This window comes from Mesoplodon densirostris, chromosome 4 (genome assembly GCF_025265405.1).
Source record: "Mesoplodon densirostris isolate mMesDen1 chromosome 4, mMesDen1 primary haplotype, whole genome shotgun sequence".
NCBI lineage: Eukaryota > Metazoa > Chordata > Mammalia > Artiodactyla > Ziphiidae > Mesoplodon > Mesoplodon densirostris.
This window is the reverse complement of record NC_082664.1, coordinates 80,222,250-80,240,398: the sequence shown is the minus strand read 5'-3', so window position 1 is coordinate 80,240,398 and position 18,149 is coordinate 80,222,250. Positions and strand designations below refer to the sequence as shown.

Genomic DNA, 18,149 nt, shown 5'->3' with positions numbered 1-18,149 from the left:
AAAACACAACTTATGAATGACTTTTTAAAATAAAAACAGTGCACTGTTTTCAAGGTGTAGTGGTGAGAATAAGGTTTTCTTTTTTTGTTCATTTGTTTTTTTGCGGTACGTGGGCCTCTCACTGTTGTGGCCTCTCCCGTTGCGGAGCACAGGCTCCAGATGCGTAGGCTCAGTGACCATGGCTCATGGGCCCAGCCGCTCCATGGCATGTGGGATCCTCCCGGACCAGGGCACGAACCCGTGTCCCCTGCATCAGCAGGCGGACCCTCAACCACCAGGGAAGCCCAGAATAAGGTTTTTATCTAAAAGCAGCCTACCAGGGAATTCCCTGGAAGTTCAGTGGTTAAGACTTGGTGCTTTTACTGCCTGGGCCTAGGTTTAATCCCTGGCAAAGGAACTAAGATGCCGCAAGCCACGAGGAGCAGTCTAAATAAATAAATAAATAAATAAATAAAAAATAATTAAAGGAAAAAGGCTACCAAATCTAATAGAAGAGTCTTTTTCAAATATAGATTCTGTATATAGGTGTTTTTGTGTGTTTACACACATGTATACACATGTGCTCATATGCTGAATCTATATGTCATGTTAATGTATATTTTAAAATAATAAACTAATTAATGGTCAACAATTTACTCATAGCCTAGTGCTTCAAAACTGCACTGTGGGGATTTCCCTGGTGACACAGTAGTTAAGAATCCACCTGCCAACGCAGGGGACGCAGGTTCAAGCCCTGGTCTGGGAAGATCCCACATGCTGCAGAACAGCCAACCCGTGCACCACAACTACTGAGCCTGCACTCTAGAGCCCGTGAGCCACAACTACTGAGCCCACGTGCCACAACTACTGAAGCCCATGCGCCTAGAGCCAGTGCTCTGCAACAAGAGAAGCCATTGCAATGAGAAACTTGTGCACTGCAACAAAGAGTAGCCCCTGCTTGCCACAGCTAGAGAAAGCCCACACACAGCAATGAAGACCCCAAAAATAAATTAATTAAATAAATGCATTTAAAAAAAACTGCACTGTGAGAACATTTAAGATGTCTTTCTTGCAATCTGTGTCTTTCGATCACCATCTTTAAGGGTTTGGGAAAGCCACATGTATAAAACGTAATGATTTTGAATCGTGCAGCCTATTTTGGGACATTTAATATGCGAAACAGATTCTCCTTGGGACTTTCTCATTCATTCACTTCTTGTCTGAGATCTTTTACCCCAAACAGTCTGCTAGAGAAGGAGGGAATACAGGGAGCCAGAGCCTAAGGGAGAAGGAGGGAAGTCAGAAGAAACACCAAGTCTGAGTTGGGAGATCACCATTCCATCTGGAGGTGGATTCGATAACAGGATATCCACCATTCCCATCTTTGCACCTCCTCTCTACCCAGCAGGAAATAATAAGGAGCACCTGCCATAACCCTAAAGTTCCATTTACACGCTATGCTTTTCTCCATTGTCAGTGGACTCTTTTACTCCTTTGCAGTGAAAAGTGGCTTCCTTGGGGTACAAGTGTCAGGTCTAGGCAAGATCTCACCGATCCCTCTCTCACCAAAGCTTGGGTTGTGCCTTTAAACATCATTTTATGCAGAGGTGCACTGTGAGTGAACTAAAGCCTATGCTCTGTACCCTTCTTCCCAATCGCTGGGCCACCAGCTACCCAAGCAACTCCTATGGTCTCAAACTGAAGGCTCATCACAGTGTGCATTATGTAATACATATATATGTGCTATGATCCCTGTGGATAATTAAGGCTGCATTACCTGCCTAGAGCAAGTCAGCAACTTTTTCACAGCTGTTTTTTTTTTTTTTTTTTTTCCGGTACGCGGGCCTGTCACTGTTGTGGCCTCTCCCGTTGTGGAGCACAGGCTCCAGACGCGCAGGTTCAGCGGCCATGGCTCACGGACCTAGCCGCTCTGCGGCACGTGGGATCTTCCCGGACCGGGGCATGAACCCGTGTCTCCTGCATCAGCAGGCGGACTCTCAACAACTGCGCCACCAGGGAAGCCTCACAGCTGTATTTTTTAAAGGGTGACAACCACTTACTCATTGTGCTTTTGGAACATATACATGAAACACTCAACTGCTATGTCTCCTAATACTGAACCCTGAGCTCATTAGCAGCCTGGTGTGATTGTTTTAATTTTCTAGTGACCAGTTAAGCAGTTGCTCTAGATAGAACTGACAGCAAAACGTAATTTTAAAAACACAAAGCAGGATCTGGAGAAAGCTGAGGTCGGAAAACGAAAGTGCGGGCGGGGTGAGACTGTGAGTGGCTATTCTTGCTAGGTGAATACTGGGCCTCCTTAGATTCAGATTAGATCACGGTTTACCCGAGAAGTACCCCCTCCTCCAAACAAACAAACAAGAGATGGCTGGATCGATCAATAGATAGATAGACATTTAAGAATAGCAGAGCGTCTGGATTTGTGCTGCGGAAGCGAGTCCTTCAACCATGGTCACCCACTCGCTCAAACTAGGCACCTCTTTGGTAGAGTCTTGTGCTCAGACCCCCATCCTCAGAGGCAGCTTCACACCTACATTTAAGCTTCAGCCGAAATGGACTCTAATCAAGCTTTCCTCACCCCTGCGTCGGATCCACGAAGGCACCGACCGCAGACTCACTCTTAGCCAAGCAGTCCTCTCCAAGGGAGACTGAAAAGCGTCCTATTGTTGCCCCCGCTCTCCTTCCCCCAACCAGCGTCTGCATTTAGAGAGAGAATTTCAGTTGTATCACCAAAGACAAAAAGCAAAAGGTGAGGGATGCGCGGAGAGACCCTAAACTACCTACTCACGCCCCTCCCCTCTCACCCGCGAGTCTGCTCCCGGCTGCCCCTCCTGCCGGGGGCTGGCGGTCAGGTGAGGTTACCTGGGCGCCCGGAGAAGCCCCGAGGGGCGCTGCGATCCTTCCTCTCGAAGTCGCCCCATCCCTGCCGGGGCCCCAGGACTCTGGCCCCCTCTCCCCCTGCGCGCGTCCCCTGCCCCTTGGGCTCCGGCGCGCAGCTACAGCCGCCCGCAGCGCTCGGCTCCCCTCCGCCGACCTGGCGTGACGCAGGCGGAGACTACTTAAGGCCGGATTAGAGGCGGCGGCCGCGGATTCCCGAGCCCTGCAGCCGGCTCCGCGCGCTCCGCCCCGGCTTCGCAGGCGGCAGCGCGGGTGCGCCCGGTGCCCGCTGAAGTGCCAGGCGCGGGGGCTGGGGCCTGGACCCTTTTTCGGCCCCCAATCCCCGGGGGTGAGTGGGGCCCAAAGACCTCGTTCGGGCGGGCGGGAGCTCGAGGACCTGCACGCGGCCACCCCCGCTCCGCCCCGCCCCTCGCCCGGGCATCCGCCGGCTCCAGACCTGACCCCCGGACGGCGCTGAAGGTTCGTGCCCGACCTCCGGACCGCGCCAGCTGCCCATCAGTTGGGCGTGCTTGGGTTTCCTTCCCCATTTCGCTCTTTAAAATACAATAAATGGGAGAGGGGAATCGTGGATTTTTAAAAAATTTTGTTTGATTCTTTAATTGGGGGGCAATTCGCTCTCAGTCGGGAGGTGAGGCCCGGGGAGTGGCCAGGAGCGGGGACGTGCCCGGTACTGCCCAGTCTTTGTCTGCTGCCTCCGGATGCACAGCGATGGGGGAATGGACCATCTTGGAGAGGCTGCTGGAAGCCGCGGTGCAGCAGCACTCCACTATGATCGGGAGGTAAGGGCGCCGAGCCGGTCATCAGCCGGCCCCGTCGGGCGGCCCCCGGGAGTCCTTTCTAACGTCCAGACCGAGCCCCGACAGCCCTCAGACCATCCTCTGACCCCTTGCCATCATGCTTGGCCCATGCGCCTGTGTTCCCGGCATTGAGGGATTGCCTGATACCCAGTGATGCCCTCCTCCTCCTCCAGCAGCTCCTCGTCCCTTCCCTATGAGGCACCACCAGGGGATTCACTCTTCTCCCATTAGCAAAGGAGTTATTGGCTCCGTCGTGGTCCCCGCACTCTCTGGCGTCGGAGCCAATCTTCGTCCGGTTCCCTAAATAGAATCTACAAAGAAGGCAAGATTGTATTTGGACAGAGAAGGGCAAACGGGGAGACGGATTTGCTCTTCAGAGCAGATGTATCTTTTCCCAACAAACATTTATTAAGCTAAACTGATTTGCCTGTTAAAACTTACAGTTCCAGAAACCGACACACCCAATTGACACTTTGTGTCTCTCTATATGTGTATATATATATATAATATATATTTACATACATAAATACTATATATATTCATGTATATATGTGTATATATAGTCATAGCTATCTGTTTATATAAAGCTTAAGTTCCATATTCATACTGAGGATAAACTAAATATCCTCTTGGAGTAGTTATATACATATTCTGTGTGTAGACTTTGTATTCTCTGTGTTCAGCTATTCCATGTGCATTTGCCGTATGCAGAGTGAAGGTGTGTTTTGTGCCTCTCTACATTCCATGTAATCGATCTGTTGCAAATACACCATGTCCAGTGTAGGGAGATACACATGCTTGAGATCCCTGTAGCATGAAGTGTTCCCAGTCTACCAACATCCTACAGAAAAGGAAGAGACAAAAAGGTTTGCTGGATTCCCAGTTCAGTACCACGAAGGATGGATAGCTCCCCAGTCAAGGACGGAGCTGGGAAGGGAGGCGTAGGGGTTTCCTAAGTCAGTGACTCAGCCCATGAGAACCTCTCTCCCTCCTTTTCCCACTGCTCAGGATCCTGTTGACTGTGGTGGTGATCTTCCGCATCCTCATTGTGGCCATTGTTGGGGAGACAGTGTACGATGATGAGCAGACCATGTTTGTGTGCAACACCCTGCAGCCCGGCTGTAACCAGGCCTGCTATGACCGCGCCTTCCCCATCTCCCACATACGTTACTGGGTCTTCCAGATCATAATGGTGTGTACCCCCAGTCTCTGCTTCATCACTTACTCTGTGCACCAGTCTGCCAAGCAGCGAGAACGCCGCTACTCTACTGTCTTCCTAGCCCTGGACAGAGATCCCCCTGAGTCCATGGGGAGCGCTGGAGGACATGGGGTTGGGAGCAGTGGTGTTGGCAAACGAGAAGACAAGAAGTTTCAAAGTGCCATTGTCAATGGGGTGCTGCAGAACACAGAGAACACAAGCAAGGAGACGGAGCCAGATTGTCTAGAGGTTAAGGAGCTGACTCCACACCCATCGGGGTTGCGTACTGCAGCACGATCCAAGCTCCGAAGGCAGGAAGGCATCTCCCGCTTCTACATTATCCAAGTGGTGTTCCGAAATGCCCTGGAGATTGGGTTTCTGGTGGGCCAATACTTTCTCTATGGCTTCAGCGTCCCAGGGTTGTATGAGTGTGACCGCTACCCCTGCATCAAGGAGGTGGAATGTTACGTGTCCCGGCCTACTGAGAAGACTGTCTTTCTAGTGTTCATGTTTGCTGTAAGTGGCATCTGTGTTGTGCTGAACCTGGCTGAACTCAACCACCTGGGCTGGCGCAAGATCAAGCTGGCCGTGCGAGGGGCCCAGGCCAAGAGGAAGTCAGTCTATGAGATCCGCAACAAGGACCTGCCCCGGGTCAGTGTTCCCAATTTTGGCAGGACTCAGTCCAGCGACTCTGCCTACGTGTGAAAGGGCAGGTTCTGGAAAGGCCTGGGGGATGACAGGTAGCCCCAAGGCAGACTGCTATGGAGAGTGTCTCTATCTGCCCTCATTTATGTGGCTGTCATCACTGAGATGTAGGATAAGGCTGGTTAAGAGAAGATCTTGCCTCAATGGGAGAGGAGAGAAAGCAGAACGATTACGTCACACCACTGGTTCCAGAGACAGTTGGATAGAGTGATGAGAAGGATGAGCTGGACTTCTTTGAGTCCTTTTGTTTTGTGGTCCAGTTTGATCCTGATCATAGTGGACTTGCACAGCTACCAAGCAGGACTTGGCTCTGCTAAGCTCTGTATTCTGGTGAATGGCATGAGTCAAATATTTTGTTGGTACACAATTTGTGACCTATCTCAACACATCCTTCCATCCTGGGCTGCAGGACAAACATCCTTGAGGCCTCCTTCATGTACCTCCCCCATCAGCATGCCCCTCTCCCTCCACCCAGGATAGCATGCCAGCTTTTTTCTCAATCTGGCCTTACAGTAGACCTAATATGGTTTATCTGCAAGCTAGAGGGAATTCCATGGGGGTGCTTTTTGGAGAATGACCATGGCAGAGGTTTGCATTACAGCCCCGTCTGACTGGCCCTTAGTCACTATGAAAACCTTAGGAATGTCTCAATATTTCCAGTTTTCTAACTCAAACTGCACTGGTGCTGTTTATTAGGGGCAGGGTGTTGGGTGGGAGGGAGGGAATTGAAATATGCAACTATAATAGTCCTGTGGGATGGTTGTTGCCCTGTTAGTCATGTGGTTATGAGCTTTGGGATATTTCTGCCTTCCAGATTGTGGACTTTGGACAGCATTAAAAATATATTTGCTGTTGTTGTTGTTAATATCAAGGGTGTCTACCCGAGCCACAGAATTTCTAACTGGTGTATTTCACTCATTTTCTTGTATAGTTTTGTTGTGCAACACAGCTGCACTTCATTTTGCCATGGTTTGAATTTACCTGTGTGCTCACACCAGAGACCTTAATCAGCCCATGTCAATCCTGATTTATTATTTTATCAGCTGTTTTTGAAACACACACAATCACTGGCTTAAGAAACCTGGAACTAAACACTCTTGGCTAACACATGTTTACGGATGCTTATTTGAGATATATACCAAAGGTTCAAAAACCTGTTGCTTTGGACTGTGAATATGTTTCTTTCTCTTTGCTCATATTTATTTAAGTGCCATACTGTACCTTTCACATCCACTGTGTATTTAGTTAAAGCATTGGCCAAGAATAATATTTGGCTAATGTGCTTTTATGAAGCCCTCTGTTTCCTTTGCATTATTATGATTTTTGGTTTAGATATGGACGTGGTGTAACACACAACTGAGGATTTGTTTAAAATAAAGTTCTTGCCTTTTTTTTTAATGGGAAGAGTCTGCAATTTTCTATTTTGATTGGGATTCTATTTACTTAAATATATGTTTAAACTGTTTTGTTACATATTAAAAAAAAAAACAGAACTTTGGGGGCAGGAAGTGAAGGACGGTTGAAAAGTATTTGAGGGATGACTGATAAAGTCCAGCCACTAACAGATGAGAAGAGGCTGGTGCATTTTGTGAATGTTTAGAAGTGTGTGAGGAGGTAATCAAATAGTAGTATTTACTAACTCCTTTCCATTCTAGTCCAAGATTTCTCTGCTTGTCTAAGGATATTTCTTGTAATAAAATATCAATGCTATAACATACTAGTTTATTCCAGGAGTGGAATTATTTTTCCCTTTCCACCATACTTTCACGCTATCAGTTGTTACATCCAGCAGCATGCTGTGCTCCCTATCATCTCTTTAAGGCCTGATGTTTAAATGATGCTAACCCAATAGTCAAACAGAACCTTCTAGACCGCACTGTCCAATACAACTTTGTGTAATGATGGTAATGTCTGCTATCTTTGCTGCCCAGTATGACAATGACTGTTTAGCTCTAAGAATGTGGCTAGTGCAACTGAAGAACTAAATTTCTAATTCTATTTAATTTTAATTAATTTCAATAGCCATATATGGTTGGTTGCTACTGTATCATACAGCACAATTCTAGACTTTTAATCAAGCATTTCTTTTTTTTTTTTTTTTTTTTTTTTTTTTTTGCGGTACGCGGGCCTCTCACTGTTATGGCCTCTCCCATTGCGGAGCACAGGCTCCGGACGTGCAGGCTCAGCGGCCATGGCTCACGGGCCCAGCCGCTCCGCAGCATGTGGGATCTTCCTGGACCGGGGCACGAACCCGTGTCCCCTGCATCGGCAGGCAGACTCTCAACCACTGCGCCACCAGGCAAGCCCTTAATCAAGCATTTCTTATTGGGTTCTTTCAAAGGAGACTGATCCTTTGCTTATATGTCCTAAGATATTACATTTTACCCACACATTTTACTAGCATGTTTGGCGTTTTCTGTCTACATGCGGTCCCATTAGTTCAGTAGACCAGTGCTCTTCCTCAGTTCTTAAATACTATTCACCTTCTAATTCCAATGCGTCCTTTGTCTGAATATTGCAAAGCAATGTGGAATTTTCTGGATGATTGCTTTTCAAACACAATTGTTGCATCCTTTAACTATTGCAGTGCAGATGCCAATTTTAAAATGAAAATATGTTTATTTCAATCTATAGGTTTCCATCTGCAGTATAAACAGGCAGTTGAAAAGGATTATTCTTGAATAAAGAAACAGATCCTCCTCTGTTTTGTATCTGGTGAGCTAAAGATGTTTTAAGACACCTCCCAGAGATGGAGGAAGAGCGTTGCTTGAGAGCTCTTACCTTACGCTTGGGCGTGAAAGAAGTAGGAAGCTGTGTGGAAAACAAGGGTTGTTGCATTTATGCCGTGATGTGAGATTGGAGAAACGATAGTATTTCCTGGTAGAGATGCATCCCATATCGGTGGGACTGATCTATTTCAGCTCTTCGATGCTTCCAAACACCCTCAAATGGTAAGATTATTAATTCGCTTGTCGGTAGTGGAGCAGGGAACACACCTTCCTCTCGGCATATAGAGTCATCCCTCAGAATGACTGACGTGTGTCAGTTTGATTCTTTTGCTTTCTATTTAGTGAAGGAAATACACTGATAATTTGATGGTTCACATAGCTATGTGATGAATGTGACCTTAATCTGTACTTTTGATAGGACAACACCAATCTATTCTCTTAAATGTAAGAGCCTTTTGGCGAACCACAGGCCCTTTTGGCCCATGTGTGCACAATGTGTGGGCGTGTGTGTGTGTGTGAATGTGTGTGTGGGCACATGCATGTTGGTGGGGTGATGAGTGCTAATATGTGAACTGTGAGTTTAAAAGCTTGAAGAATAGCCTGGAGAGACTGAAATTACTTAGCCCGGGGAAAAGAAAGCTTAAAGTACAGAATTTGTCATTTTTAAGTCCTCAGATATTTAAAGGGTTAAAAAATATGAGGGATAATAGCTGTACTCACTGACCTCTGAGAGCAAAGGAAAAGAACTGGATTTAAAATCAAGGGTGTGGGAAATGAAGAAAGTACCAGAAAGAACATGGTTTCTCTTTTACCTCTGCTTTTCTTTCTTTTTTTAATTTATTTTTAATTTATTATTATTATTATTTTTTTTTTTCGGTACGCGGGCCTCTCACTGTTGTGGCCTCTCCCGTCGTGCAGCACAGTCCCCGGACGCACAGACTCAGCGGCCATGGCTCATGGGCCCAGCTGCTCCGCAGCATGTGGGATCCTCCCGGACCGGGGCACTAACCTGCGTCCCCCTGCATCGGCAGGCAGACTCCCAACCACTGCGCCACCAGGGAAGCCCTCTTTCTTTTTTTTAAAATGCTGTTTCTTCTGCAGGGAATACCTGTCCCACTACCTCCTTTCACTGGGTGTGTTCCTCTTCACCCACTAAAAATCAGTTTGGCTCTCTGTTGACACAGAAACTTATTCCAAACTCTCCTCCAGGCTAGCTAAGTGCACCTGCACTGAGCCTCCATAAAAGTCATTCTGTCCCTTGCTGCGTGGAGATGAGATGTTTCCAGATCACTGTGTGGCTCCTTGAGGGTGGGAACCATGCCTAACCCACTGTAACCATATGTGACATTCATTATCACTATCTTATCTACTACCAGAGAGATGGGTGCCTCAGTTTTCCATCTGGCAACAGTCTTACAGACTCAGAATATACGGATGCTAAAAGCATCCTTTGGAGACATTAAGTCAAACCCTTTATTGAATGGTTGAGGAAACCGAAAGATTTAAGATCAAGACAGTGAGTTTCTTGGAAAATGATGTAAGCATTCGTCCTGGAGGATTGGAATATTTAGGAAACAATATTTATATTGGTTTTACTTACTTTATATTTTACCATGTGTATTAGTCTGCTCAGGCTGCCATAACAAAATATCACAGACTTGGTGACTTGAACAACAAGAATTTATCTTCTCACAGTTCTGGAAACTAGAAGTCCAAGATCAAGGTGTTGGCAGGATTAGTTTCTTCTGAGACCTCTCTTCGCTTTGCAGATGGTCACCTTCTCTCTGTGTCCTCACGTGGTCATTCCTCTGTACACGTGCACCCCTGGTGTCTCTCTGTGTGTCTTAATCTCCTCTTCTTTATGAGGACACAAGTCAGATTGAATTAGGGCAGACCCTAATGACCTCATTTTAACTTAATCACCCTTTAAAGGCCCTATCTTTAAATACAGTCACATTCTGACCTGGAAGACACAATTTAGCCCATAATACTAAGTATTTTCAAACCTTAAGTACCCTTATGGTTGCAGGGGGGAGGCTTATATAATTTATTGTACAAAATGGGATACCTTTGAGAATGAAAGGGGCAGATAGCTAATTGAATGGAATACCAGAACAATGGGTGTAAATTGGATCTGTCCTGAGCAAACCAAGTTGTGTGGCTACTTTACTTAAGACAATCCACAGCCATTGAGTTCCTGCTCCAGGGCCTGGAACCCTGGAGATAATAACACCTAAGTCTCAGCTCTTGAGAAGGGCTGTCAAAGCTGCCTCTCAGACAAAGAGATAAAATTTTATGTCAGTAACAATGGGAAAATAATACTTAAAGAATATGAATGCCTTTGCCCCACTCCAGACAACCTAAATTAGAATCTCTGATGCTGTAGCCTGGGCATCTGTATTTTATTTTCCAATTTCTAGGGGATCGAATGTGTAGTCAGGGTGGAGGACTAGGGATTCAGAGACATTAGCATAAAATTATGACAATCAGATATTTGGAGGAGAAATTGGGAAAGGGCCAGAAGGGAAGTGTGAGGTTCTCACAACAGAGCTGCCCTTGCTTACGCCACGTGCGAGGTTAGTGATGAGATGCTCTAGATGGAAGGCTACCAAAAATTCTCAGACTTTAGGAGTAGAAGCAGTGGCCCTGGCGGTGAGAGGGGCTGACCAAGGACAGAGCCTGGAGTGGACGGAGGAGGAGAAGCTCAGTTTGGGGGGTGAAAGGGCAAATTGCAAAGGCAAGTTGCAAAGTGGTTTCATAAAGTTCAGGGAGGTGGAATCTCAAGGAAGAAGGCCTGTTCTGAGTATGCAACTTTAATACACATTCAGCTAGATAAAATAGCTAAATACCAAATAGCTAAAGTCCTTGAAACCATTCACTAGACTTGGTGAGTGAGTGAGTGGGAAGTGAGAAAGCAGAAATGGTGAGCACAGACCATCCTTTGCTTTTCATACTTCCAGACCTCCTGCAGGTTCCATAGAAGCAGTGAAAATCAGAGCAGACGAAGAGTAAATTATTCATCCCAACCCAGCCAGGCCTCTGATACTCAATCAGGCATGGCGAGCCAGCTTTATGACTACTCAAAGATTATGTTCATTTAGGAGATTGTCACACACCAGACGGATGGTGTGTTAGCTCAAGAAGACCTGGTGGAACCCAGCCTAAATGAGTATTGTGGCTAAAATGTGTTCAGTGGCTCTTGTCAGCTTTGGGTCTTGGGGCTGTAAGCCAAATGAGTGTATAGAGAGGTGTCTGAGAGGACACTGGCACCAAATACCAATGCACAACTTGCTGTTGTGAATCAGATCCTTGGTTCACCCAGGCCAGTGTTCCAAGTGTCTGTCAGCTGGGGCAAACTAGTTCTGAGGAATGGATCAGTTCTTCTCTCTGACTCCAAAGACTAGGATGCTCTCTAAAACATGTTTATTTAACTTAATAAATAAAAGACCTATCATCTATAACTACACCCCAGCTCCCCAACACCCAACCCCTTGCCTGAAAGGTCCAGTCCCCCAAAACATCATGCAATAGAACGTCATTCAATTCAATTCACTGCTTTCTTGGGCACTGATGGTGTGCAAGGGCTTAGACTAGGGGTTAAAGGAAATTTAAAGATAAGGGTAATGCCTCACAGGGCCTACAGTCTATCTGAGGGAAATAAGACAAGTTCATAAGGCAGAATGTGAAGCGCCATGTTCAAGGCTCAAGGTATTCTGAGATCTAAGGAAGGAACCATCACATCCAGTGTGTGTATGTGTGTGGGTTGAAAGCGGGGAGCAGGTCTAGAAAAATGTCACCATCGAGGTGGTATTGAGATGGGTCTCCTTGAAGAATAAGGAAGGAAGTGGGGACCAACATAAACATTCACCTCCAGCAGAGAAGTCTGGGACATAGCGGAGAACTGGGGGATTTTGTTTTGCCTGGACTTCACAGAGAGAAGTGGTGGCAAGTGAGTTTGGAAGTTGAGTGGAGTGGACCACATTGTACACCGGGCAAAGGAAGCTGCACTGAATTGGGGAGAAATGTGAAGACACACCTTTCAGCAAAGCCTCTTAATGCCATCGTTTTGAGTACTTTTAGGTCCCCAGGCATCAGCCCTACTGTCCCTTTCTGACCAAGCTGCAATTCCATCTCAGGATCAGCCTTGATTTGGAGAACACATTTCAATCTCAACAGTAAAGGATTGGAGCAAATATCCAGGGTGAAGGTTGGGGATTTGGCAGCATGGCTCCATTAACATTAGTGGGAGTTAGTCAGCTAAATCCCAGACACTGAGCAGAATCCTCATGTTTATTCACCACAATGAGCTTTCTGCTGTGAATTGATACAATATTTCAGAATCACTTAGAACAGATTAAGCTTTGTAGCATCTCTCTCTCCTGAAAGGGAAATCTTTTTGAAAATTGCTGCTCTGTGCACTGAAATGTCTGTATTTGTGGGCAGTTCTGGCCAGTGGGAACATATGGGCACCTAAATATAGAATTGGTGAATTTCGATACCTCTGAGACATTTGATCTGGGGAAATTTTATCTCTTGTACCTGTCTCCAGGTAGGGACCAAGCTTTTTGCAAATGAATGCTTCCTCCAAAAAACCTTTTTGTTTCCTTTTTGATTAATTTTCTATTTCCTTCCCTCCGTATCTTCTATTTTCCCAAATATAATAAAAGAAAAAATTCCTGAAGGTTTTTTTATACGAAATCTGAATGGTCTAAAGATTTCTCTTCATGATCTCGATAATGGCAAATACATGTTAAACACTTCCTCCTTAACCCTCACAACAACCCTGAAAGAAGAGTGCTACGTATGATGACCTCCATTTTTTAGATGAGGAAACCAAAATATGTAGATGTTAAATCAACTTGCCTAGGGGATACAGCTAGTCCATGGCTATGTCTAGACTTCAGCCCATGCAGTGTGATGTTGAAGCCAAGTTTTAACACTTCATGACATTACCATCAAGAAGACTCTGCTGGATAAGGTCTCAGGAAACCTGGTGTCATGGTCTGCTACTTTTCTCTCAGTACATCTTTCACTGGGACATTTCTCCTCCCCACCAAATGTTCTTTTCTTGGCATGTCTTGGTGCAACATGAGACTGTGAGGTTTTCCAAGGCATTGCCACATCATAGTCACCATTGTTTCTGCAGTTCCTGGTCCAGACAGAACAAGGCTTCATAAATGTCTATTGATTGAGTAAGTAAATGACCTTGAGGTGGGATGGGAAAGGTCATTCCATTCACTTCTTCATTTTGTAGATACAACTTAGATCCAGAGAGTATGCCTGAATAAAGAGCTCCAGGTTAGATGGAAATTGAGGCAGTGTGGGATTAAGAAAGTAGCTTGTCAAGTTGTCAGGAAAGGATAGCCTGGGTGAACAAAGGTTGCTAGCAATGATTTGCAAAGTCAGAGCTCCTCTGACTCCTAGCCCATATCTCTCCCAGCACAGGTCATGAGAATCAGGGGTTGGCAACAGTGTTGGAGAGAAAGAGATCTTGTCTTGGTTAAGCATATGGCCCATCCAGCTCTGAGGCACCATATTCCTGGGCTTGATCCAGGTCAGAGGATCAACTCAAGGCCACAGATCTATGGCCTTTTTCCCCAGTTGTGTATGTGGGTAAACGTCTATCTCTGGGAGCACCTTGGGCATCTCCACACTCCCTACTCTGAGAAACCATGTTCTTGAACATTTCTTCCAGAACCCCTGGTCAGTATGGGGGGGTTACAGATGGAGCTCAGGCTCCCTTAAGCCATGAAGAATACCTCTGACTCTTACCCATCCTGACTGCAGCTTCTCTGCAGGTTTCTCTCTCTTCCAGTAGCCCATGGCTGACCTGCCCTGCATGCTCATTGGCGAGTGTTTCCCAGTGTTGTTTAGAAGCTTCTCTCCCTGCCCCATTTTTTCCATCACTATGCTTTGCCTAAAAGGAACTCAGAAAATTCATTTATTATTTTCGTACATATATACTGAATGCAGTATTTATACATGCTCAGCTCTGAGCTAGGCACTAAAGATACAGAAGACATGTCAGAGAAAACCAAAGGAAGCAGCTTGGGGCTGGTCTTTCTTTACAAGGAAAAAGGCAGAGGTGAGAGAGAGCCAATCACAGATGGAAAAGAGCATGAGCAATAGAGTTCCAGAGGCTTCCTTTAGAGAAGCAAGCAGACTATATGCATCTGATGCCAAGAGTCAATCTTTTCTTTCATAAAAATGTAAGCATATAACCTCAATTGTTGCTGTAGGCCAAAGTTAACTTTGTGACCTGGACATAGGGGTATTTTTTCTCCCTTTCCAGAAACTAAAGTCAAATGATAATATCAGCTATTGGTTTCTTCAGTTACAAGAGCTGTAATAGTGATAATAATGACCATTTTAACAATCATGATAGTGATAGTAAACATTTGAGTAGATGCTTTTTCTCACCTCTTCCCTGTGTACTGTCTTATTTGGTCTCGGCAACCCCTGTTTATGGAGTGGGCAGAGTACAGAATGGGTGGTACTTGCTTTTCCTTAAAGGAGCAGAACCTCAGAGCTTCAGTTTTGGTGGCTTGTCCAAAACCACTGTTAGTTTTAATACAGGTGAGACAGAACCCTGTTCTCTGACTTATAATCTGACGTACTTTCCATCTTGACTAATCAAATGCTAAGCTTCAGATTGTCAAGAGAGATATCTAGAAATGTAAGGAGGGAAATGAATATATTCTAAGAAAGTGGTTTCCTATACTTCCAAAGAGGTTGCAAGGAAATGTGGCAGTCCAGTCTTTAGGGAAGGAGGTCGATCTTGGTCCCTTGGGAACTGCAATTTGTTCAGGACAATTAGAACACTCTTTCACCTGGACTGCAGGCCAGAGGAAGCTGAAGTGAGCATCCTGGCAAGGTAGCCAGGTCTGACATGGGATCTTCCCCTTAGCTATTTTCTGTGATTCCAGAGATGAGAGAGGAAATAAAAAGCAGCACTTTTTCTTTTCAAAAAACTCCAGCACTTATTTCCCCTAATTACAAAAGTAATGCACATTCAGGGCAGAGAGAAGCAAAACAAAATTTCTGTCACTCAAAGAGAATCATTGTTACCTGTGTCTGTCCTTTCGTGTACACCTGTGTAAGACTTCTATTCAGTAGCAAGAGAGATGGGTACACACAGGACCATGGATGCGGGGTTCCTAAAGGTAACATCACAGTGTCCATACTATCTTGTAGACATTTTTCCACTTGGAAATAGATGGTCAGTATTTTCCACATCAAAAATACCTTTACAACATGTTTTTGATTAGTGGATATATGTTCCATAATATGGTGGTACCACAACCTACTTGAACAATTCCCTAATTTTGCATGTTTGGATTGTTACCAGTTGTCACTGTCATGCACAATAGTGAGGTTAACATCTTTGTACGCTTCCTGGATTGCTTCTTCAGGATAACTGGATTACAGAGTAGGCACTTAACGTTTGTTGCTATGTTCTGCCAAATTTTCAAAAAGTGACTGTGAGAATGTTAGTAGATGTTGGTCATTAATGAGAAAGTTCAAGAAGCAGGTAATTTCTGAGATTCTGGCAAAACTAGCTTATGAGACAGGAAGACAGAGAAAGTCTCCTCAAATTTGTTTTGGGAGGAAAGGTGAAGGAAAAAAATTTTTTTAATTCATTTTTGTCGGTTATTGAAAACAATCAGTAAGTGTGTGTGTGTGTGTGTGTGTGTGTGTGTGTGTGTGTGTGTGTAATGGGAGCTAACCCTCTAAATACAAGATGTCAACACTGAGACTCTGGGAGGCTGTGACTCCTGAGATTGAGACAAAATTCTTGGTCCAAGGGTTGAGAATGAGCATAATGCGTAACCAGGTCAGGGAAGCATCCTGGAGTATCCATAAAAGGATGGCACAGTTGTGAGAAAACAAATGCATATAATTAAATCCTGAAGGTCAGCTCATGCAGTGGGTCATGAAGCAGCCTTGGCTAAAGGAATCATATGGTTGGAACCCACACTAAGTGATCAAAAGCCAGCTGGTGAATCACAAGGAAGGGATGAAGCCCCATCTCCTGGGCACAGAGGTGGCACTCCACACAACCACCAAGCTTTTATATGTCTCCTGTCAGGCTTATGCCTGGGCTAGAACCCAAGTGCCTGAGATGGAGACTTCATAAAGAAACCAGTGTAAAAACTTATAAATTACGTATCTGGGGATAAAGCTAGGCTAGAAACCAGTCCTTATTAAAAGGAACACATATTTCCAAAGGAACTCTTTTTCTATCAAGTTACCCTGAAATTTATTTAAATGAAGGTGCATTTGATAAAAATAGCAGTTTCCTTCTCTGTGCCTGGGTGCTAATGAGCTCACAAGACACTGATTCTTCACATTGATATATTCGCTCTCCTCACCACACCTCTCTCCGGCACTCCTAGGATCCCAGGGTGTTGAAATGAGGGTGGCTGGTACTTAAAAAGACTTTTCTGGGTGAGAAAATACAATGACGTAACAATTTCTTTTTTAAGGAATGAGGGAAGAAGGGAGGTGAGTGGTGGGTGGAAAGAGTATTGTTTTAAGAAAATTGGAAGGCCAACTAACTTCACTTGTCTGCATACTTTGTGGGGGATAGATTTCATATCTACCATGTACTTGGGGGCTTTCTGGGGTCAAAGGAATAATAAAAAATTAGGAATATAGGAGAATGACAGGTAGCTGGTAAGTAGTTGCAAGCACAGGCTTCAGAGTCAAATGCCCTACAAAAATAATAGTGACATGCAATGTAGTAGTGTCCCATGATCATCTCTGATTAACATTGACACATTCATTCTACAGGTATTTACTGAGACTCAGCTGTGGGTCAGACACTGAATTAGCTTCTTGACTCTCACTTTCTAGTTGAGTGATCTGGGCAGTTACTTAACCTTGCTAAAGCACCGATTCCAGATCTGTGAAATGGAAATAATAAAGCCATCTAGCTCATTGGTTGTTGGGAGTCATAAACTTGATTATGTTTGTAAAGAACTCTTCTCATTGTTTGTTACCTACTAAGTGCTTAATAAATGTTATTGATTTATTATAATAATGATTATTACTATTAATGAGACTCTAGGTGATTGGATGTGGCTATTGGTACATTGAATTTATCACAGCCCTGTCGGCAAGAGGATACTGAAGAAGGAGAAGAGAAACATAGAAAGAGGAACCTGGCAAGGACATCAGCTTTTTCTCATCCCACAATTTGTCTCAGGCCAGTGTCGTGACTCCAACAGTCAATTTGATGGGAGGACCAGGTGATATGTAGGGAGCACATGCTATAATCCAGCTTTGACACCAGAGAAGGTGGACTGGGCAGCCAGGACATTGGCCTCCTTGCTGAAGAAGTGGTTAGAAAGAGAAATGGAGGAGTTGAAAATCCCTTTTTATTTACCTAGAACTTGGCTCTGTTGCAAGATCTAAATAAACTACTTCCATTTGTGTAGACTTTTATATTGTCCTACAAGATGCTATCATCCACATTCTCCCACAGTCCTCCCTCAATAACCTTGTAAGACAGAATAGAAAATAGCCCTGTCTTACAGATGAGACAATGGGGTTTAGAGACACTTATTCTTTAATACCAAACATCCAGGCACAGAGTCAGGATTGAAGCGAAGCATGCTCAAAACCCAAACCTCCAGTTACTAGAATGTAAGAGTGAAATAGACAGCTAGTGGGAAGCAGCTGCATGGCACAGGGAGATCAGCTTGGTGCTTTGTGACCACCTAGAGGGGTGGGATAGGGAGGGTGGGAGGGAGATGTAAGAGGGAGGGGATATGGGGATATATGTATACGTATAACTGATTCACTTTGTTATACAGCAGA

General features: G+C 45.0%; 1 protein-coding gene across 1 annotated transcript; it reads left to right on the top strand.

The window, feature by feature from the left end:
* Positions 1–3,606: 3,606 nt before the first annotated feature.
* On the top strand, positions 3,607–5,598 carry GJD2 (gap junction protein delta 2). The gene is made up of 2 exons (XM_060098272.1): positions 3,607–3,677; positions 4,704–5,598. Exons 1-2 carry the CDS (start codon positions 3,607–3,609, stop codon positions 5,596–5,598), a joined length of 966 nt encoding a protein of 321 aa, XP_059954255.1.
* The last annotated feature ends 12,551 nt before the right edge of the window (positions 5,599–18,149 follow it).